The sequence below is a fragment of the Alosa alosa genome, chromosome 24 (assembly GCF_017589495.1).
Source record: "Alosa alosa isolate M-15738 ecotype Scorff River chromosome 24, AALO_Geno_1.1, whole genome shotgun sequence".
In the NCBI taxonomy this organism is placed as follows: Eukaryota; Metazoa; Chordata; class Actinopteri; order Clupeiformes; family Clupeidae; genus Alosa; species Alosa alosa.
In genome coordinates, this window is record NC_063212.1 from 8,309,636 (window position 1) to 8,333,378 (window position 23,743).

The window sequence follows — 23,743 nt, forward strand, 5'->3', positions numbered from 1 at the left end:
GAATATATTTATTGTAGTTTCTTCCATACTCAAAACACTAATAGTGACAAAGCAGCGTTACTCGACTGGTCGCAATCATTATGTAAGACTTAGGAAATATTAACAGAAAACTGCCTGTTGAGACCTAAGTCTTATCTTGTCCTTAAATACATTTAGAAAATCGTGAATCAGTTCAGTAGGTTTCCTGTAGGCTGTGACTACAGGAGGGAACAGGTTTTAAAAGTGACAAATGATAAAGTCTTGAATAAAAGTTAGTGGTCAAACTTTATGATATTTGATACAAAAAAAGGTACATAAAAAGAAATCTGAAATAAGTGCAGGATACAAGAATACATAAGTTTCATTATAAAAAAAAATACTCCAATGAACCTAGTGGATAGATCCCAGCGTGCAGTTTTAGGATAATAATTATAAGAAGTCATATAAATAGGTATGTACAGTGTGTGAACTAAATCAAAGTAACAATGTCCAAGCTTATTTTCCAAGTGAAATTCCAGCATATTTTACCTTTGTTTTGTAGGGTTTTCTTTATACCACAAGGGGGCACTATCACTAACACTGAGTAACAAACTTCCACTTTGGTAACATCTCCAGCAACACACTGGGTGCACTGCAAGGACAAGAACAGCAAACATTTTGCTCTTGCTCTTGTATTTTAACAGTATAATCTTTTGGTGCCTTTTAGCAGTCCTTAATAGTCCAATATCTGCCCGCTAATTTCAATTAGACATGCCTTGGTCATGGTCATTCCATTTCCCAAAAAGAAAAGCAACCACAGTTGTGTCCTTGATGTCTGCAAACACGCACTGCTCATTCACAGTCTCTTCCATTTGCTTCTTATTCAAGCCTGCCTTCACAATCCGATAGCCCTGTAGTAGAACATCCATCAGTGTGGCATTCAGTTGGACAGGAAGTCAATATTGGCCCGAACGGTGCGGTTCGTCGCCATGTCGATGGCCATCACCTTGATCTCCGTGTCCCCGAACTGCATGGTGGTGCGGATCTCCCTCCGCTCGGATGTGGCGATCCCGTTGTTCCCGGCGGCAGCAGCGCCGGCCTGGGGCTCAGGATCGGGTCAGATCCAGGGTGATGGCCCCACACTTCCTGACCCCTGGGTCGCTGATGTAGGTGACGTCGTCGCTGATGCTACAGTAGATGTTGATAATGATCTTGCGCTGGCCGACCCTGGCCGGCGTGTAGCTCCGACGCACCACCTCCCCGAGCGCCACCGACTGGTCCACAGCCACAAACCTGTCCAGGATGTCTGTGCACCAGTCGCGGCCGTCCTTGACCAGCAGCTTCTCCCGCGGGTGTCTGCCCTCCACGAAGCGGTTGAGGACCCCGACGCCGTAGGTGAGCGGGCAGCGGCGGACGCGCACCACCGTGGGGTCCAGGCCGAAGAGCACGGCGCCCTTCAGGATGGTCAGGCCCACGTCCTGCGGGATGATGATGCGACAGTTCCGGCCCAGGGCATTCTGAGCCGCCCGCTGCAGCATGGGTGACTCGGCGAAGCCGCCCACCAGAAAGAGGAAGCGCACGCCCTGGACTTCCTGTTTCTGCATAAGCTCCTCTGTGGGAAAGGGTGGAGAAGGAGAGGGTCAGGAAGGTCATGGAGCTCTGGCAGGTTGGACTCCAGGCTTAGAGAGAGGTTCTTTCCTTAAGGTAGGATTCAGGGGGAATAACTACTAGAAAGACACCTATGAATTAAAACCTTTACAAAAGTTGTGTTCGAGATTAGCAAGAGATGCTATAAGCTTACAGAACATTCCTTTCAAGGCACTTCTCTCAGAAGATAAATCACAGTAGTGTGTGTTAATGAGGAGCCTTACCAATGTGTTTGATGATGTTATTGATGGTGGGTTGGAAGAGCTCGTTCATGGCCTCTGGAGTGAGCCTCAGCATTCCCTGACATGACCATTTCACAATGTTCATGCTAGAACAGAGAGAACCAGATTTCAGATTTGCACACCCTAGAGCAAGCTAGTGGCTCAGGATATCAACTTACAATATCGACTCATTTCAAGACTGAAATCCCCAAGTCTTTCTTTGAGTCAGACGTACAATAGGATAGAGAATGTATCTTTTCAAGAGCAATTACAGACAATGTTGGACACTGGATGGCATAACCCCTTATTCCACTTACTCCTTATTGCAGCAAGAGCCTGGCTAGGCCCTTTGACCTCACAGAGGAGAGCGTGTAAAGCACTAACTGATTTGGGACCTCACTCAGACCTCACACTTGACAGATTCCTCCCAAGAGATCTACCGGTATTCACTCTGTAGGTCAGTGGTGTAGTCTACGTAATATGCACTACGCAGTATACCCACTTAAAAAGCATCACTATCTCTATAGTAAGAATATGTATTAACATTTGGGGTTGATCACATGTATTCCCACTACAACTAACTACTACTTCACAGTATATCCACTACAGCTAACTAGACTACACCACTGCTGCAGGTCCTAAGGAATGTAATCTCATACACTGATTTTCTCACCACTCATAGGTGCTGTGTTAGTTAAGTGTGCTTTTGGGGTATGGTGTTAGGATTTTGTGTGGTGGTGTGGTGGCCATGTTTCTACACAAATTAAAACACTGCAGTACAACACTTTATTCACATGATCTCAACCCTTTAGTTACCGAGGGACTGAGTATTAGTAAAATATGTTTTAGCATTATGCAAAATGTTGTTAGTTTTCCGAAGTCTTCAGAGGACATGTACCCATTTTGATTATTATGCAGTGTAACACATCCAAGAAGCTACCATGCAAGTAAACTGCAAGTTACTTATTCATTAAAACAGGCATTTCCTGAGAAAAGTCATTAATTACTACCGCAGCATGAGTTCAGTCAACTGTGCCCACAATTAGATACTCAAACCGAATGAATGCTTGTTGAATGTTGAATGATTATCCAAATGATTCTAGAGGGACAGCTAAACTAAATTAGGTGTGTCCCCCAAAAGGGTGTAATGAACCTTATTAGAAATGGCCATGTTGGAATGAAATGGCCAAGATATCCGGCCTAAGCCTTACCCCTGCTCTTACTCTTTTTCAGCCAATGGCCTGCCTGCTTGATCTGTGATTAGACTAGGGGAAGTGATTTTGTTGATTTATATATAAAAAACACATTTGATAGACACATCTGGGTTTTGTATTATGCTCCCCTAACGTCTTGTCCTGTGTGTTAATGAGTATTCCAGCTAGAACATGTTTTAGGTGCCTACTTGCTCTTGCGCAGGGCGGTCTCCACACTCTGTCCTCGGTGCCTCTTGTAGAAGTCAATGAAGGAGAAGGGCAGGGAGATGTTGAGCCCGTTGGCCCGGCCTGGGGCAGCGGTACGCTTGCGAGCCTCGAAGGCGATCATCAGGTCCACCCAGGCGGCAGGACGCTTGGCTTTGAAGCTCTCGATGAAGTCAGCCCCAAAGATCTGGCAGAGCAGGGCCTCAAAGGCCAGGTCCACCCCCACAGCACCATACGGACCGCCTTACAGGAGGAGGAATCAAGACCAGTATAGCGTTTAGCTTTTCATTGGGCATATGTTGTCCAAAGGTAAGATGGTGTCACACTGTAGACATTTATGAAATATTTATGAATATCAAGTTTTGCCCTTGATGTTCAATGCCAGAGTGGTGGGTCTCATTGTTACAATATGTTTCTCTCTGTGTTTGCTTCACAAATTATTATTGGGGTTAAGAGCACAGATTTTAGAGCAGAGTGCTAGAGGCATATTGTGGAGCTGCAACAACTGCTCCTTTTAAACCTGCTCCTTTTAACACTGCGGCTCAACCTTAATTGGACTCAGGCAATCTACATTATCCTACCTATCCTCATTATTAAGCACTTCACAAACATTCCCAGGCATTGCAAACGTCATTCCATCGCTTGAGGCCATAGATGAGGTGAAAATAGTATGCCCTTGTGAACGTCAGCAATACAAGTGCACCACACCAATGGCTGATGACGTTGGATACAACAGAGGACGCCGGTGGGAGGTCAACACACACACACACACACACACACACACACACACACAACACAGGTGGAGGGGAGTCTCTTGGCTGCTGAGACACATACACACGCACACACACAGGTGGAGGAGAGTCTCCCGGCTGCTGAGTCAGACAGTCACCTGAGGCTTTGTACAGCTCTTTCAGCGTCCCCTGCGGCTGCTCAATCTGGTGGACGGTCAAGTCCACTGTTCCCCCTCCGCAGTCTGCCACTATGTAGCGGTCACCTGCAACCAGCCACACACAGAGAGAGATAGACAGAGAGAAACTTCCATTAGCATATCTTGCAGTAAGTGAGAGGAGAGTAAAATCCATCGTGTGTATTGCGGAAGTGCTAACCGCCAACCCCCTCCCATGGCCATTCACTTGTGCGGTCAGCCTGTGTAAACAGCCCCCGGGCCAGTTTATGATAACTGGCCAGATAAGACCCCAGACACAGGGCCACGGCCTTGTGTTTATGTCCACCGGCCACGAGGGCCACACCCAGTGAAAAATGGATGTAAGAGTGTGTGTGTGTGTGTGTGTGTGTGTGAGAGTGGGGGTGGGGGGGGTGAATGAAGTGGTAGAAAACTGAGAAAGCTGTGGGATGAAATAAAGAGAAAAGGGAAGGGGGTGTTGGTTTATTTGGAGTGGAGACCTGGCCTGTCACAGTGTGTGTGTGTGTGTGTGTGTATTTGTTTGTGTGTGTGTGTGTGTGTGTGTATGTATTTGTCTGGGCAGTGGGATGGAGAGGCATGGGCTGGGGGCTGAACCGGCGGTGGAGATCTATAGGCACTGCTGTTTCAGATGGATCAGCTTGCCATGCGGGATTGCAGAGGGCCGTTAATGAGCTGGCATCGGCAGGAGGAAGAGGAGGAGGGGGCTGCTGGGGTTTGGAACTGGCCGGAGGATGGAAAACAAACAACAAGACGTGCTGTGTTTGGTTTCTCTCTCTCTCTATCTCCCTATTTTACTCTTCATTTCTTTTTATCCTGATTTCACTTTCTTTCCTTCTTTCTTTCCTTCTTTCTTTCTTTCTCTCTCTCACCCCTGTTCGCCTGTTCCCTTGTTCTCCCTCGCTTTATTTCTGTGATGGCAGGAAACATCTGGATTCGAAGGACTGATTATTTTGACCCTGGAGCTTGCCGAGCGGGTGAAGCTAACGCCGTAGGATTTATAAAAACATACACACACACACACACACACAAAGGCACTCTCACACCCATCCACACACACATACTGACACAAACACATTTGTGGCCCTGCATGCTAAGTTTTGCAGCCAGTACAAACATAAATGAAAGGTGGTGTGACTGCCCATAAAGACTGACCTGAAAATGTACACTGGAATTAAAATCACATAAAAGCATAAGCTGCTGGATAACGAGGGATCTCTCCAATTAGAAATGAAGAGAGAGAGAGAGATGACTGTAGGGAGTGGAGAACAGAGGGACCTTTATTTGCAGTGCCATTGTTGGATGATGTTCAGATTTCATATAGCTACAGGAAATGGTGCTGGCTGTATATTAGACGTGTGTGTGTGTGTGTTCCCATGGGCCATTTTAAAATGGGCAGGCTTGCTGGGATGATATTCAACTCTTGGCAGGCTTCTTTTGTGTTTCTTGTACAAGTGTCAAAAACACTTACTACATGTCCTTCTTAAAAACATGTAAATTCAGTTAGGCTGTGTATCTGTCCACATCCATGGCAACTCGCCAATCTCTGTGGCAACCCACTCACCTGTCTGCATCTCCGACCACAGCTCCCCTGTCCCACTCTCCACCAGAAAGGTGCGGCTGTGTCTGGACCTCCTCAGCTGCTCCCTCGCTGAAACACACACACACACACACACACACACACACACACACACACACACACACACACACACACACACACACACACACACACACATGTCTGGGGTCAGTTCCTCTTCACTCCCATGGAGTCAGAGGTTGGAGGAGCTGCAAATGCTGTGGTCAAGCCAGTAAAAGCAAGGAGTGAACCATCATAAAGCGTCCAGCACATGGGCCTAATTTACAACGACTACAACACGGGAGAGGAGATGAATCACCCGTAAATAAGCTAACACAACATTGGGAGTACTCTGGACATGCCCCCCTTTAGCGGAGGTTAAGCACCACTCCCGTAAAGCAAAAGCCCAACAGAGTTGAGAAATTAGCCGAGGTCAGAGAGACAATAAAAACAAACCAACTTCATCATCATCATCATCACATTCACAAGGCTCATTACAGTTGCCGCACACAGTGACCTAGCAGGGACTTGGATATGGTTGAGTCTCTGCGGCTGTGGAGTTCTAAGAGGCTGTTTTCTGAGGGTTCTGAGTGTTTTAGTTCCTCGGCTGTTAGAGTAGTGGCTGATAAACAAACCAGGAATCTGAATGTTTACACTCTTGAAAAGTGTCAGAAACTAGTACTGACACTGCCAAGCTGCTCCAAAACAACCTTCCTCTCCTTCTCTCCAAGAGTGCCTGGCTGGTCTGGTCTGGCCTGGCGTACAGTTAGTAGGTAAAGCTGAGGGGGATTGGTGCCATTGGCCACTGTGGAGATTTTTTTTTGGGGGGGGCTGCAGCATCTGAACAGCATCTAGAGAGGGGGGGGGGATCGACCTGACTCCACTCTCACTGCTGCGTGCCAAACATTCAGCCACGCTCCCCTGCACTACTCTGCAAGGGGGTCCCGGGGTCTGGAAACCATTTAGGCCACAGAAATCTAGGGTAGAAGGAAAGAAAAGACAGAAGAAAAACAGAGAGAAAGCAAGATCGAAAAAAAATTGAGAATTTGGAATGTTTTTTTTTTTTTTGACCGTGTACTGACGATCGGAGCAGGCAGAAGTTCAGGAATAGTGAGTTGATATAAGGGAGAGGAAGGCCTAAATATAGAAACAATGGGAAATGCTGAAAAGACAGAAGAGAAAGGGATACTGTGTGTGTGTGTGTGTGTGTGTGTGTGTGTGTGTGTGTGTGTGTGTGTGTGTGTGTGTGTGTGTGTGCTCGTGTCGTGTGTGGGTGTGAGAAACAGAGAAAAGAGGAGATGATGAGAGGCTGTGGAAAAGACACAGAACACTCTAACATTCTTGGCACTCTGTTGGTGTGCAGCATGATGTGGCAGTGCATAGATCTCCATATGACCCCTCTCCTCTACAGGCCTGCTTATTAGAAATGATGAGAGAGAGAGAGAGAGAGAGAGAGAGAGAGAAAGAGACTGAGAATGGACAAGGGGAAAGGAGAGCGAGGCAAAGTCTGAATTTTTGGGGTAAGAAGTCTGGAGCCATGACCGTGACGGACATATTTTATGAGAAACGAGAGGACTGACGGGAGTTGAAGTGTCGTTCATTCAAAACCGCATTTTCTCACTCGGCGGGGCTCAGGTCCTTATGCTGCACACTCGAGAGAAAAGAGAGAGAGAGAGAGAGAGAGAGAGAGAGAAACTTGAGGATTAACAGGGCGAGAGGGGGGTGAGATCATGGTCTCAGAACACCTTGTTTCAATTACAGGCCTGTGTGTATGTGCGTGTGTGTGTGTGTGTGTGTGTGCATGCGTGCGTGTGTGCGTTTGCGTGTGTGTGTGCATGTGCGTGCGTGACTGTATGCATTTCTTTGTGTATGTGTGTGCGTGTGTTATATGCATGACATGCAGACTAACAGCGTGGAGAGCTCTGGGCTGGCTCAGTTTTTGGTGCAGCTCTTCCACCCATTCAGAGACGGACAGAGAGAAAGAACGATGGACACACAGAGAAAGAATAATGACTGACAGACGAGGTCAGACACATTTAGGGCGTATTTAGGCCAAACCCTCTCAGGGTCACCCCATTCCTTATGGAAGAGTGACAAACAAGACCCCCATCTCTCTCCCTCTCTCTCTCTCCCCTCTCTCTCTCTCTCTCTCTCTCTCTCTCTCTTTTCTCTTTACATAAACACATGGTTTCTATTCTTCACATCTCTCTGATAGCCCCATAGCGTTATCTGAACTCTGCATAATGCCCATCTGCACACGCACGCACGCACACACACACACACACACACACACACACTTTGCATCAAAAGCCACAGGCCCCCCTAGAGAGATGAAAGCACTGCCTTCCCAAGGACAAGGGGTCCGCTCCCCGTCCCATGGTAATTTCGAAACCGGAGAAACATTGTGGTTTTTCTGGGCTCTGGCTTTAAGGCAAATGGGGGATTGTTGAAGGAGAGAAAGAAAGGGAGAGAGGCAGGGAAACAGCGCTCTGGTACCTTGCCGAAAGCTCGAGTCAAAGAGGCGGGACCCGTCCAGGTCCATGCCGTTGGCCGTTGGTCGCTGGCTGAGGTCAATCATCTGGTGGAGGCGGAGCTTGCGGCAATAGATGGAGGCAGCCTCGGGCTCCAGGGCGATGAGAAGCTGCTCAGGGGAGTCTGAAGACACCAGGCCAGCCTATGGGGAGAGAGAGAGAGAGAGAGAGAGAGAGAGAGTAAGTGTGTGTGACAGTGTATCTGATTCTGATTTCACCAAAACATTTTCATTTAATAAAACAAATTATATTGAGAGAGAAAGAAAGAGAGAAAACAAGTGGAAGAAAGAGAGGAGCAGCCAGCCTACAGAGAGAGAAAGAGGGGAAATGTAAATAGATAGATAGATAGATAGATCCATCCCCAGGGGAAATTCAAGTATGTGTGTGTGTGTGTGTGTGTGTCTGTGTGTGTGTGTGCCACCTATTATCATGTTTTATATTTATATTCTATGATCATGAATTTCACTGTTTCACTGCATTTCTAAGTTCCATCCTTTGGCAATATTACTTTCCAATTTGGGCTCACTTGAGAACAAGTGGCCAAAAGAAAGAGGAACTTAGGAGTGTTGTCACTATGACATGGCAAATGAGTGTGTTGTTTGTTCATTGTGTTTTTGCAACACCAGATCTCAACAACCATTCTAATAAAGCATAAACAAACAAACGGTAAAGAGAAATCAGATGGAACTTTTTCTATTGCTGTTTTGGTGGCAGCACACATGATACACCAAGCTGTGATAACTGCAGAAGGGCCCATGTGAATTATGAGGATTAATTATAGTGTTGAATTAGTATGCGAGTGCTGCTGATTGGTTGTTCTGTCATGCCGTGATCTCTCCAAGGGGATGGTGAGGCCTGCTGAGGCATGATGGGAAGGTGGGAGAGAGGTGAAAGCACGGCATGATGGGAAGGTGAGGGAGAGGTGAAAGCACGGCATGCTGGGAAGGAAGGGGAGCGGTGAAAGCACGGCATGCTGGTCAAACAGGAAGCAGCGTGGCTCGATCCTGAACACGGATAGGATAAAATAACCACCAATCAACAAACACAGACAGGGCGGGGCACTGTCCATCCAAGCTGGACCAGGGGCATCCGGGGGGAGGGGAGGGAGGGGAGGGGAGGTCACCTTGTTTTTTCTCCCTGCCTCCACCCTACCTCTCTCTCTCTCTCTCTCTCTCTCTCTCTCTCTTTCTGTGTCGTTCACTGGTCCAGGAGTGGCTTCCTGTGTTTGTGTGCCGGTCTCTTACATTGTTCAGACTCTGATGACATCGCTGTAAGGAAATTCCGCCTCCCTCTACCCCCCCCCCACACACACACACACCCATCCATGTCTAAGCCACCAGTCAGTGTGTGTGTGTGTGTGTGTGTGTGTGTGTGATTTCTGACTATTTAATATGTACAGTTTTAAATTAAAAATGGCAATCCTAAGTGCATGGTTTTCTTTTGCCGGGTATTTGCCGATACAGGTGTGAAAAGAGGAGAAAAACTGCTTTATATTTTGAGAAAGTCACTTCATCCATGATGTCATCAATAGACAGCAGACCGGAAATACAGGACACTGCAGAAACCGCCCTGAATTCCATGTCCATACACTCACATACTCACAGACTCACCTCCACTCACATATCTCTCTCTCAGACACTCACACACACACACACACTCATAATGGATGTCGTGTATCTGTGGCGTCACATACACTTTGCTCCATGTTCCCATTGATGTGAGTGGTGATTAGGGCTCCAGCATTCCTTTCCATGCACGCAAACTTCCTGAAATAGTCCTGGTAGTGTGTGTGTGTGTGTGTGTGTGTGTGTGTGTGTGTGTGCGTCCGTCTGTGTGTGTCCGTGTGCATGTGTGCGTGTGCTTGTGTGTGCATGCATGCATGAGCGCAGGCACACGCATTGGGGCCTGTGTATATGGTGTGTGTGTGTGTGTGTGTGTGTGTGTGTGTGTGTGTTTGTGTGTGTGTGTGTCTGTCCATGTGTGTCTGTGTGCATGTGTGTGCGTGCATGCACACGCATTGGAGCATGTGTATATGTATATATGTGTTTGTGTGAGTATGTGTTGATGTGTGAGTGTGTGTTGATGTGTGAGTATGTGTTGATGTGTGAGTGTGTGTTGATGTGTGAGTGTGTGTTGATATGTGAGTGTGTGTTGATGTATGAGTGTGTGTTGATGTGAGAGTGTGTGTTGATGTGAGAGTGTGTATGGGCATGTTTGCGAGTAGTGGAGTGAATGCTGGTTTTACGATCCCAGGCTTTATTGAGTGAGTATTTTATGGAGTGTGCTGTGGGTTATTTAGCAGCAGTCAAAACTGGCCAGAGTCACAGAGAAGGTCACAGTAGTATAGGTCATATCTCAAGCTCAAGCCTATGTGCTGCCATGCTGGATAGTGAATAGCAGAACATAGCTTACTGTATATTAGTGTTAATTGTTTATATAATTAATGTTGCAAACAATTGTTCTATAAATATTTGCTGTTGAACTGCCATAAAATGTTTCTAATGCAGAGCAGTTCCTGAAACCTGACACCTGACGGTTTGATGTTTTTCAAGTACTATCACAAATGTTAGGGTATTGTCCTATGAAGACTGCACTCTCTGGACTTGGTTTCAGAGAGTGTGTTCACTGTCCATATCTAAATGTGGTGTGAGTGTTGTGGACGGCAGAGGTGGGCGGAGGTTGTGATTACCAGGTAGGACGCCTCTCGCATGAACTGCTTGGCAGGCTGCCTCCACACAGCCGGCACTGTGATCACCCACCGCACCTCGTCCTCCTCCAGCGCTGCTGACCACACCTCCTTTACCTCCTGCATGATACACACACAGACACACATGTGAAAACACAGTCACAGACAGCATTCAAATGTATCCCCTCACACACACACAAACAGTCTTCCTCTTTTGTACCTTTAAAGGTGCCATGTGTAAGAATTGAGATAAAAATATCAAAATAATGAGCTACACACATCAAAAGAATGAGAAGAAATAAGGGGGATGATGTCATGAAAAATGACAAGGTATAGTGCTGCAGAGATATCAACCTGAATTAGCATGCTAAATTACTAGCCACAGCCCGACAGGTGTCATAATACCAGTTTCGGCCATGGGAGGCGGTATGCGGACAACATAACTGCCAGCCAAACTGTTTTGGTTGTTACTCTAGGGTAGACCAACTCACTTTCTGGAGGTATACTGCCCCTATATTTTATGGAATGTGTAGTATGAATTTATTTTTTTGTCAGACATTACACATGGCACCTTTAAATATATTGGGATACAATGTTTTTACCACCACTTTGGCAGATCATTCTTCATTTTCATTTTTCAAATTCATCACTCATACTCATACCTTTTTTGTAATTTCTATGGTTACGGTTATCGTATTTGTCACAGATATATATCTCCAGCCCTCTCCCTCTACTATGAAACTGCATGTACTGTTGAAGTGCATCTCTGCTCATGTCTGGATCCCGTTTTCACAGGCCTAGGCTGACCCCTGCGACCTCTCAGGGTTTTGGTCCTGATGTTTGTGTGGAAGTGAAGCACCCTTTTCTGTCGGTGTTTTCCCCCAAGCCCCAGGGGCTACAGGAAATCAGGGAGGAGGAGGAGGAGGAGGAGGAGGAGGAGGAGCAGAGGAACAGAGGTGGGGGGGGTGAGGGTTCAGTGCTCAGGGGATCTCTGGGTTTGGCGTTCTGCCCTCTTGTGTCAGTTGTTCTCCATGTTCGGAGCACTTCGGCCGATTCTTGCGATAGAGCGGAAGGGAACGCTTGGGTTCTTTGGACAGATGCCCGTGGTTCTGTTCTTGTACTAGTTCTTTTTCTTCTTCTCTCAGTCTGTTTCTGTTCCTTCCTTCTCTCCATTTCTGGGTTTGTTTGACTATCTGTTCTGTATCTCTGTCACTTTTTTTGACCAGGTTTTCTTCAATCTTTCTAAAACTCTCTTTATAGAAAGACAGATATCCACCAACCACCTTAAACATTGTGTGAGGGTTTGTACATATATATGACATATTGCATATGCAATATACATGTGCAAACCCTCACACAATGTTTATGGTGGTTGGTGGATATCTGTCATATATTGCATATGTCTGGTCTATTTATGTTGCAGGTTGTGTAGATGTGTGTTAGCATGTACTGTGTGTATTAGTGAGAGAATGAACATCCACATATTAATGCACCCATGTGTGCATGCCTGTGCGTATCCCAATATTTATGTGGCAATTTTGTAAAGTGTGCATATGTGTACATTTGAATGTGTGCATGTATAAACATAAGCATCTGTGCGTGTGTGTGTGTGTGTGTGTGCGCGCGTGCATGGTATTGTGTGTATGTGTGGGTGGGTGGGCACCTTGAGGGCATGCTCCCTGAAGAACCTCAGCGCGTGGGCAAACACCTCGATGGCCCTCATCCTCCGACCACTCACTGCCTCCAGCTCCGTCTCCATGGTGAGGTCCTGTGGGAAAACGAGCAGAACCGCTGCAAAACCTTCCACACCCATTAGAATGCAGAGCAGGCCTGCATAGCTCCCCACACCTAACCACCATGGCCAATCGCTGGCTGTTTTCATAGCTCAAAGAGGCTGCTGTTTTTTTTTTATCTCACACTGTTGTCTCTTATCTGAGAACATTTGCATTCAGCTCATTTATAAATTGTGATCTAAAGATCACCACCCCTTTCTATAATGTTATACAGTGTTTTGTAATGTAGTACAAAACATTAGCCTGACGAGCCAGACCCACATTACATTTGCTGCCGCTAGGGTACATGATGATGAACTGCTGATGTGCTACCTAAAGAATAGGTGGAGTACTTATAAATAGCTTTTTTTATTTATAGTAAAATCTTGCTAGGATAAACATGCTCAAGAGGACCAGTTCATTCTAAAGCAATATTGCACAAAAGTATACGACTAAAAGTCTACTTCAAGTGTCTTACTTACTCACTGGTGACAGTGGACCAGTTAATGCTCAAGGAATGTCAAAACAGCACATCTTTAGTATCAGCAGCACATCTTTAGTATCAGCACATCTAGTATACTATTACAGTATCATTACAGAGCCTCTCACATACTTAAAGTAAATTACTTCAGGTGTATTTGAAGTCTGCCATTTTCCCCCTCCTCCTTTGCTGGACCCTGAGTGCTTACGCTGGTGCTGTGGATCTTCATCTTGAACTTGTCGAAGTAGAGCCAGTGGCGGGCCTCCTCGGGGTCCAGGTCGTGGTAGCTGTCCCGCGCCGCAAAGCCGAAGCTGTGGAAGCGCAGCTCGGGCGTCACCAGCAGGCAGGTGGGGCTCTTCTGATTGGCCACGCCTGGATCTCCACCTTCCCAGCGTCTAAGGCAGGAAAGGGGTACCAGTACATAGTGAGGTGAGTGCAGTCCACCATGATCATATGTTTATCTTCTCATTCCAGGCCTGATCACACTCTGCGTAAAGGAGCTCTCATCTAACATTTGTTAAATGTAAATACAATTACAAATACGGGACAAACATTGCAGTCAGTTGCTGCAAAATGAGGTAAGTGTTTGTTTTTGCATGTGTGTTTGTACAACGGTGTGTACGTTTGAGTGTCTTTGGGTATACTAGAGGTGTCATCAACTAGTCGAATATTAAAATCACTAGTCAGTGCTGCAGCCATGCAGCAATCAACTAGTCATGGACCAAATGGCTACACTCTAAATGGGCTAGACATTCCCATGTATGAAAGCTGTTGTTGTGTTGTGTTTGTGTGTCCATGACACCGAGCGATTACCTCATCATGTGGATGGACTCTGGGTCATCGGCGAAGCTGAAGGCATAGCCACTGGAGGTGGTGCCAAAGTCAATGGCCACCACCACGGAGAAGGGACGAGCCACGCAGGGCCTCAACTCTGCCCTCTGAGAGAGAGAGACAGAGGTAGAGAGAGAGAGAGAGACAGATGACAGACAGACAGACAGAGAGAGCGAGAGAGAGAGACAGAGAGAGAGAGAGAAATACCAAGCAGCAGATAGGAATAGATAATGAATGGGACGGGGAGGCAGACAGACAGAGAGTGAGATGAGATGTGAGTGTGAGGGCGGGCAGGGTTAGGAGATGGAGAAGGAGAGATAGGGAGAGAAAGGGAGGGACAGGGAGGAGAGGAGGAGGTGGTGGGTGGGGGGAGGGAGGGAAAATCCAGGTACGTAAAGGTTATCACTGACCCCGGAACTGTGTGTGTGGGTGTGGTTGTGTGCACTGGTACACTGCACTAGGCAGTGCCCTGGTACGGACATGAACTGACAGCAGGTCAGAGCTTTTGCTCATTTCTCTCCAAAGGTTTATGGATTCGTCATCAGGAAAATATGTCTCTGCATCCCACTTTCATGTGGATTCCCATGCCAGTTTGAGACACTGGGTGAGAGAGCAGACCCAAGTGGGTTTGCTATATATACTACGCCTTTTAACCTCTTGTATCATTAGTCTTTTTCCAAGTTGTTTTCCCTTGGTGTTTTCTCCCAGATTACAGGTGTAGGTCCAGCTAATGGTGTGTCTGTAATGGGTGGATAACTAAAAACATGTGGAGAGCATGGTGTTTGTGAAATGTCCTTGAGAAAATGCAAAAAAAAAAAAAGGTTTAACAGAAAAAGCTTAACAGAGATGGAGAATTTGGTGGAAAAAAACATTCATAAATCTAGCTGAGAGCCAGTTTGTGGGAGTTTTTCCCTGATCCACTCTTTCTGAGTAATCTGTGGTCTAAAAGCATCCCCAGTCTTGGCCACAGATTGCAGTGTGTGTGAACTAAATGGGATTGGGAGCAGACATGGCCGTGCCTAAGAGCCTATGTGAAATTCTAAGTAAAGGAGCATAATTATACATGTGTGAATCGCTGGCTATTACAAATGCTGCTGTTTGACGGTGCACATATTGGTAATTTGGTACCGACAACAATGTAATAGTATATGGTGTGGCATAGGAGTAGCCAGTCTGAGCTTGAGTGTGTGTGTGTGTGTGTGTGTGTGTGTGTGCATGTAATGTATGTATATGTATCTGTTGTGTCGTGTGTATATGTTTGTGTGTGTGTGTTTGTGTATGTGTGTGTGTGGGCCCTTACTGGAGAGGGTGATGGCGTGAGAGGGGCAATACTGCAGTCATTTCTGGAAGGCGAGGGGGATCCTGATGGAGTGGACGAAACAGATCTGTTCTCACCTGAGAGAGAGAGAAATAGAAAGACCGAAAGAGAGAGAGAGAGGGAGAGAGGGGAGAGAGAGAGAGGGTTGAGTGGTAGTTTATTGAGCATTCTTGACCTTTTATCTGCACAAAACACATAAGCCTCCTGTCAGTGAGATGATCCATAAACATTTTTAGATGGCCAACCCCAAAGAGCCTATCTAGAACATTCCAAGAGCTTTTTTCCAGAGGTTGAAGGGCATATGTCAGGCTGCTGTAGACTGTGTCATGAGGGTCTCTATCCTGTAAGCTTCAGCTACTGCAGCCGAGTAAAAGGAAAGCCATGACAGCTTTGACATTCAGGGCCTTAAGGGTCCAGCTTATCATCGACTCTTGAAGGTCATGTTTCAAATACCTCACTGGTCCTGTTTTCTGGCAACAGTCACCCCTTCTATCCTGGTTACGGAGATCAAAATGAGCAACATGAATGAGTTTCCGTGCTGGCCGTACTTGTTTTGTTTACTCACTCTGCAAATTTGCTTGTTCTCATTTTTAGGAGCTACTTCCTGTAATTTCACCCTCACTCTCTGCTCCTTGGAGATTTCATGGAAGCCTTTCACTGACGGAGGTTTCCTTTTTGCTAGAGCTTTAAACTGATACATTCCAGCAGACTGGGAGGGATCATATGCATATCGAACTAGACACGGGTGACAGTCACAGACTCTTAATCTGATAAGCGTGTGTGGGACCTGTCATTGCATATCGCACGGTGCAAAAAAAAGCCTGTCACCACGGTAACACCCTGCCCTCTGATAGCTGCCATCCTCTTGGAACGGCAGCTTCCATTGGAGGGTGTTCCAAAAACTCCAGCCTTTGAGAATTCCTGCAGCGGAGCTTTTGACTTTGGCTAAAGTTCCATGGGTTAAAATGACCATGCCCTCTTTTTGTATCAGACAATGTGGAATTTACAGGAACACGCAAATCAAAACACATGCACACACGCACGCACACATACAATGAGTTTCCATGGAGAAGGTGGGGTGTCCTCTCAGGAATGATGGGAATGTTATCAGAACATGCTCATATTCCCAAGGGGAGGGAAAGAGTATAAGACCAACATGTTCACACCCATGTCCAGTGGTCCAGCCATACTACATTCACATCATTAACCCCACAAACACCAGTAACAATCTGGTATTCCAGGGAGAGACAACTCTAGCTTCATAACATCATACTGCATCTCTGGCCAGCATGTAAAAATATACAGTTGTTTTTGTTCTTCGGTGAAGCCTGATTTAATATACAACCATCTCTTCTCTTAACTCTATACAGTGATCTGGACCGCTTATCTTAAGTGTTGGAATGTTCCGGTCTCACCTGGCACCTGTAGGGTGTTGTTGTTGCTGGGCTGCAGGACGGCTGCCATGGTGACAGGTGACAGGGCCTTGGCAGCCTAAAGGAGAGCACGCAAAGGTACATCAGCATTAACATCAAAGGCCAACGTACAGAACAGATGACAGTTACATTTACATTCACAGTCTGTAGGCATGTTCATTCAACACGCACAGCATCAAACAGCACAGGAAAGTGTGATGTGTTTTTGGTCTTTAAAGGCGAAGTCCTTGATTTCTGAGCTGTTTTTTCCAATATACAGAATCAGAACTGTGCACGAACACCAAAGGGAATGCATACCATGGATGGCAAGAGTACCTTTCACATTTTGAGTTTCACATCATTTAATGAAAAGTTTTATTAATTATAATCAAGGCTGACACCTTTAAAATACAGCAGCAGAACCTGGGCCACTTAAATAACCTTTTTATACTTTAATGGCGCTGCAAGTGATTAATGTTTCAACACACAGCGTCGTCTTCAGAGTCAAAACCTTTAAAATACACCTTGCTCTACCGGATTAATCCCAGGACAGTTAATCATTCATGTCTGTGCTGACTGCACTGATCCAAAGCACTATACTGACCCAATCAAATCACCCGAGCAGAACCAGCACCTTTTGGCCAGGCCTCATCACACTCAACCCCGTAGCCAATCCCATAATTCCCAGAACCCAAGAACAATCTGTCTGGGTGTTTATGACAACTAAAGATGGATGTGTTTGATTATCACTCGTTCTATCTCGCTCTCAGCAAACATTTCTTAGGGCAGTTTCCCACCACCCAACAGCTGCAACAACACTCCAGAAGAGCCCTATGGAATGAGATAGCCGACCGCATGTGCAAACATACATATACACACCACCAGGAAAGAAATCTTAAGATAATCATCGCACACCCGTTGTTAATCCACCTTCTCACCAGGGACTGGATGGAAAAATAAAATGGAAGTATGAGGTTGGCTCGGGGAAGGTTTCCCGAACTTCCAAGCCAAATTAAACGGATTCGGGGGCCACAAGTGTTACCTGACATTCTACTCTTCTCTGGCCTGGAATCCAGGTTCCATTTGGTGTATCTCATCAAGTCTTGCCGTTTAAAGACCTCACAGTCATGATGAAAGTGTAAACATCATGACTGAAGCCTTGTTTGTGTGTTTTGGAAAGCCTACACAGTTTAGGGCTGATTTTTACTGTGGTTGTCCTCTGAAATGCCAGCTGTAACAAAGACACTATGAGCTGGAGGAGATTGAAATAAAATGAGAACGCAAAGGGCATACATGAAACAAAACAGAGACACATGTGGTTTAAATGTGCTGTCCTTTATGTGTGTGTGTTTGTGTGTTTCTATATTACTACATTTGGGTTGAAGTTTCTGTTTCCCATTCCATGTTAAAAAAAAAAGAGAGAGAGAGGGGAAAAACACATTTGTCATGCAGTCTCGCCAAAAGCCCCACACACTTTCAACCCTCATTTTTATACTCTTTTGCGCTTTCTTTCCCTTAAAACTCCATCTTTCTCCACACCTCTCTCAATCACTCTACCTCTCACTGTATTGGCTGTGGAGCCACGCGACTAAAAACCAGGGATCAGTGGAATAAGCAGCCTGGCTCAACTGGCCTTCCCCTCGGGGATAAAAGAGTGAAAACAAGAAGAAAAGAAAAAAGAGAAAGAGTGAGTGAGTGACTAAGTGAGTGAGAGAGGAGAGAAAGTGGGAGAGAGTGAAAGGCGGGAGGAAAGCCTGCTGGACCCCTGTGATGCTTTGCAGAAGCTGGTTCTGATTCCCAGACCGGATTGGCATGGAGCCCTGAAGCTGGCTTGGGTTCAGCGTGGCCAGTGACACAAAGGAGCAAGGCATTCCACAAGCTACGCCCCACTGTGCCTGGATCAGCTCAAAGAAGTCGAGGGGGGTGCGGAGATGGAGGAAATTCTGCGGGGGAGCAAATACAGTATGTGTGTTTGTGTGTGTGTGTGTGTGTGTGTGTGGCAGATTGAGAGAGATACAAACTTTTCCAAACCATTTACATTGCACCATCACAACCACAACCAAGCCACTGTACAAACACACCCACACACAGACACACACACCCACAGACACAGACACACCCACACACACACAAACCCAACCACACACACACACAGTGGGACATTCACTTTCACTCAAGCCCTGTTTGGTGCCCATTGAAAATGTGATTAACCCTTGGTGACTGTGTTGAAATAGCCTCTATACTCCCTCTATTGAAGAGGACGAACCCACATGACACCATCTTAACAGACTGGCCTGTATACCTTTTTCTGCCTTGAAAGAATAAAATGAACCCATGTTGGAGAATGAAAGATTCTTTCTTGGTCATCACAATTTTACCTCCCACAAGTTTCTGTTACACAGCGATTTTGTTCTATAAATTCACCAAAAGGACATCTTTATGTTCTCAAGGTCAAGAATGCATGTGGATAACATTTATCATCAACACAAGCTCAGCTGTGTGGTAAATCAACACATCCACTATCTGCAGCAGCGGGTGCACAACTGTAGACCTTCTGTGTAGAAAAGCGACACTCACGGCATCGTTGCATGGTGATTGTATGTTGTGTTCATCACCACAGGAAAAGTGGCCCAGTGTTTTCCACTATCCAGTACTCCAAGAGTTTGCAATCAGCGCCTTCTTGCCTGCAGTGACCATTGCACACAATAGGATGACATCACCGCACACTGGCGCATACAGTGCCGAAGGAAGAGGGGGCACACCCCTTAGCCTCTACCCCTTTCTCACGTGGGACTGTCCCGTGCTTCTTCAGGGGTGCAAGACACACCCTTGCCAAAAGAAAACACACACAAACACACAACTTTTGTAATCAAAAGAGGACCTTATAAATGATTTATAATTGAAATGACATAGTATGAATTGGAATTTTTATGGACAGAACCCAGGTCTCCAATACGAAAGTTGGTGGTGATTTTGACAGACAGCATTTTTCGATGCCACCTATAGGCTATTTTCTTTTACAGTGTCCAGGTTTTTATGAATCTGCTTTTAATACTTTTTGAATTTGAAAAAAGTTCAAAACAGGAACCCCTCTTCTAACCCTTCTATAACACCATTCAAAGTCAGTTTGCACCATCCACAAGTCCGGCACAGGTTTTCCGAACTGGGACAGAGACATCCCACTGACCTGACTTGAGGAAGGTGATTGACCGAGGAGTCTTTGACCACTTGGTGGTCTCAGGTCTTCTCTTACCCCAAGCCTAATTGCCATGGTCTATCAGTCCTTGTCTAAGAGGTAGAGTCTGGTACATTCCAACTCGCAATTTCTCTAAACTCTGAGTGTGTTGACTCTCCACTCTTTCTTTTCAGGGATTAATTACATTACATTACATTACATTACATTACATTTGGCTGACGCTTTTTAACCAAAGCGACTAACAACATGGTAAACAGTACCATGTAATTGGGTTAATCAGTATTTTCTGCAGCCAGTTACTGAGCTGTATCAGATGTGGGATAACACAGTTTTTTTTTCTTTTAAGCCCTGAATGATCATATGTACAAGTTGAGATAATGAGTGTTATAGTGGGTAAGTACAAATCATTCCAAATTAAGCTGGTGTCTTCTTCTGCAGTAACAGTACAAATGGAGTGGAGACAGACTTGGACCATATGAATCACGGCCACACGTTATCAGGAGAGGCAAAGTTTGGCATGGCTTTGGTCTGTGTAGGGCGGCACCCCTGTTTGGTGACACTAGCTTGTCTCTCATTTCCCGTCAGTGTGCCAAAAACCAAAATAATCCACTCGTCTGTGTCCCTGAATACCTCTCTGGTGAGTTACTACTGTATGTGACTTTTAGACAGACTGATCTCTGACCTGTTGTAGGCTGCATATAGTATACCACAATGAGACTCAGACAAGTGTCACTAAAAGGGAATTCAGGACAGATAATCTAGAAAGTGGTGACCAAAGGGGAGATTCTGGTAAAGTGGTGAGTTTACTGATGGATGGGTGGAATGGTGTAAATATATAGTTTTGGTCAGTGAGTCAGAAACGGCAGTGTTGGGAGTGTGGGGTGGTTTTGGATGAACAAACCATCACAATGCTCAAACTTCACTCCCCAGCACGCAAAAAGGCAGTTGGGTGGGGGGGCTGATTTCACCGACACGTGTCCTGTTCCCTGAGAGAGAGAGAGCTTTCCAGGGCTCCATTTCCTGTCTCCGCTAAAGCCCCCGGCCCACACCCCCAACCCCACCGACGTTCTCCTCCACTCTACCCCATATGCAGCTGGCTGCTTGCAAGCAACCCCCCCTCAAGCTCATCTGAAATATACCCCTATACTTTCCCCCATTTGTGGAAGTGCGTTCATTCCAATATCTCTTCTATATACTCTATTTGCCCCAGTTATGAGCCTGCTTTGTGTGTGAGAGGCACCACACAAAAAGGGTTGCCTTTGTTTGACTCATAAACATTAGGCTTAAGAGTCTAATAGTGTCCATGGTTGCCCAATTGGAAATGTGGAGCTGTACATGGAGTTTGCTGCGGAGAGACACTGCCTGAAGACCAGCCAACCTGAATTGCTGAATTGAGATACTTGTTCAGTCAGCTCACAACCAAAATGAATGAATTAAAATCACTCCATATCTCAGTCTGGCTTTTAACTCATAATCAAGTAGAACAATGATACGCCACTCTTCAAAACCTACAGTAAGATGTGCATGCCACAGCCACACCCAAATTTACATGAGATTATACATGCACTCACAAAAGACATTGAACTGTATGTTCGGAGGAACATTTCTGTCATCCGCAGCAGTACACAGAAGTTGAGTGGCAGTTCCAGCGATACAAAGGATATCATGTTCCTCTGGCAACCCTTATTCCCACAGGAGTAAAGATGAAACTTAGTCAGAATGGAGTCGGGGTCCTGGCTTTCCCCTGTCCTCATGTCCAGAATTTGGGTTGCATAAACACGACCCGAGAAAGACCTTGTTTCACTTCAAACAACTCAAGAAGCACACAACACCTGCACTCACATCACCATGGCAACATCATCTTAAGTACAAATACACACCTTGTAAATTTTTTTCCCCAGCACAGTGACAGCACACTACAGTATGCCTTTAACAACATCCATCAAGTCTATCAACTGACTCTTCACTCTCGTATTGAGTTTAAGGCTCCTGTTCAGACAAGTGGTATCAACTTACCCGTTTGCTCCTTGAACAATGCTCTGGTGTTTCTCGAACAAAGTTAATCCGGGAGTTATAAGTCCGGCGGAGAGAGAGAGAGAGAGGCGAACTCAAGAGGATGCCTCTGCAGTCAGACGCACAGCGCAGACAGATGATGAACTTCCCAGCTGGAACTCTGAGCAGTGGTGCTCACAAAAGAAATCGTCACGAGTCAGAGAGATGTGGGGGGGGGTGGAGTGGAGTTGGGGGGGGGGGGGGGGGGGTTTGGCTGACAAAGAATTGAAAAAGGGAAAAAAAAGACCCCCAGTGTTTCCAGTGGATTCCTAAAAGTCGGTGGCAAGTCGGTGTTGCAAGAATCAGTGTGTGTTGGTCTCACAAGTGCTCCGTCCTGTGCAGGCAGTGTGAAGCTTCCAGTCGCTCCATTGCTCTGGAATGTCAGGGAGGAAAGACGTGATAGGTATACACACACACTCACGCACACACACATCCACAAAGGCAACTCGATCAGGAGAGTTGTTACAGCATAGGGGGTGGGAGGGGAAGCTGACTTCATAGGGAACATGTTCTGTGTGTGTGTGTATGTGTGTGTGTGTGTGTGTGTCAAAGAGGGTGGGGAAAATGTGAAGTGGCAGCACTCTCTGATTAAGTCATCGTGAACCCCCTCCTTTCCTCCTTTCTTCCTTCCCCTGCTCTCCACCCCCTGCATCTTGTCGTTTCTTCTTCTTCCATCTCTCCGCCTCCTCCTGTTTGAAATCTTTTCTTTTTTCCTCTTTTCTCTTCCTCTGATTCATCTCTTCCTCCGTCTCCGTTTGACTGTCCTCCACTACCTATCTGTGCCATCCTTCCTTGCCTTTGAGCATCTGCTGGTAGAAAGTTCCTTGTTTAAAGAGCTTCCTTTCAGGGCTTTCACAGACTTCTAACATGAACAAGAGAGAAACGGAAACAAAAAGTTACTGGGACGACTTGGGACTGTCCGGACCTCAAAAACACAGGCAAATTGAAAAAAGTTACTGGGAGCTGTTTGCTGTGTACAAGATTTCATTTTTTTTTATTATTATTAAACAGATCTCAAAGACAAACGTTAACTAGATGCAATAAAAAACGACTTTTTACTACTGTTTAGGCTAATCTCTGTTTTAATGGTGGAGGAACTCAAAACTTCTTATGACCAACAGTTTTTATCATATGCATGTACACATGGGCTCTGTGGCTTATGGTCCGGAGTGTGTGTGTGTGAGCTGGTCTGTGTGTCGGTGATTGAGTGTGTGAGTGTGGATGGCAGACAGGAGTTCTTTAGGACCCCAAGCTCTGATTTCTCCTGCGGACTTTGATTGAAAGCACACATTAACCTCTAACTCACACATACACTTCTCTCTCTCTCTCTCTCTCTCTCTCTCTCTCTCTCAGACACACACACACACACACACTGGTGAGTCCTGGAGGTTATTACTACCTTTCAGAGAAAAAATTCTGTCCCAATGCCCCCTTCCAAAACACACAAAGAAACAGAGATAGAGAAAGAAGTGGGTGGAAACAGAGGCCCTCTGTGAATTTGTTTCTCCCAGCCCGTAGTATTTCTAAACCAATTTAACCTGGCAAAGTCTGGAATCCATTAGAAGTGCTGTTGAACTCCCAGAGTGAATTACAGGTCTAACTCACCTCCCCACCTCCACCTTCCTCTTCTCTCTCTGTCCCATTCTTTCATATTGTCGTTGTTGTGGTTGTTGTTGTTGTAGTCACCTCTAATGAAATTATTTCATTTAGCAAAAATTATAT

General features: G+C 45.9%; 1 protein-coding gene across 1 annotated transcript; it reads right to left on the reverse strand.

The window, feature by feature from the left end:
* Window positions 1–245: 245 nt before the first annotated feature.
* hspa12b (heat shock protein 12B) lies at window positions 246–22,198 on the reverse strand. Its single transcript, XM_048237001.1, is given in 14 exon segments — window positions 246–1,072; window positions 1,074–1,570; window positions 1,830–1,933; window positions 3,229–3,487; window positions 4,134–4,238; window positions 5,731–5,817; window positions 8,239–8,416; window positions 10,963–11,079; window positions 12,623–12,727; window positions 13,421–13,607; window positions 14,026–14,150; window positions 15,344–15,438; window positions 16,777–16,852; window positions 21,986–22,198. Coding segments are annotated over 13 exon segments (2,082 nt in total). The 5' UTR covers window positions 16,826–16,852; window positions 21,986–22,198; the 3' UTR covers window positions 246–898.
* Window positions 22,199–23,743: the final 1,545 nt, after the last annotated feature.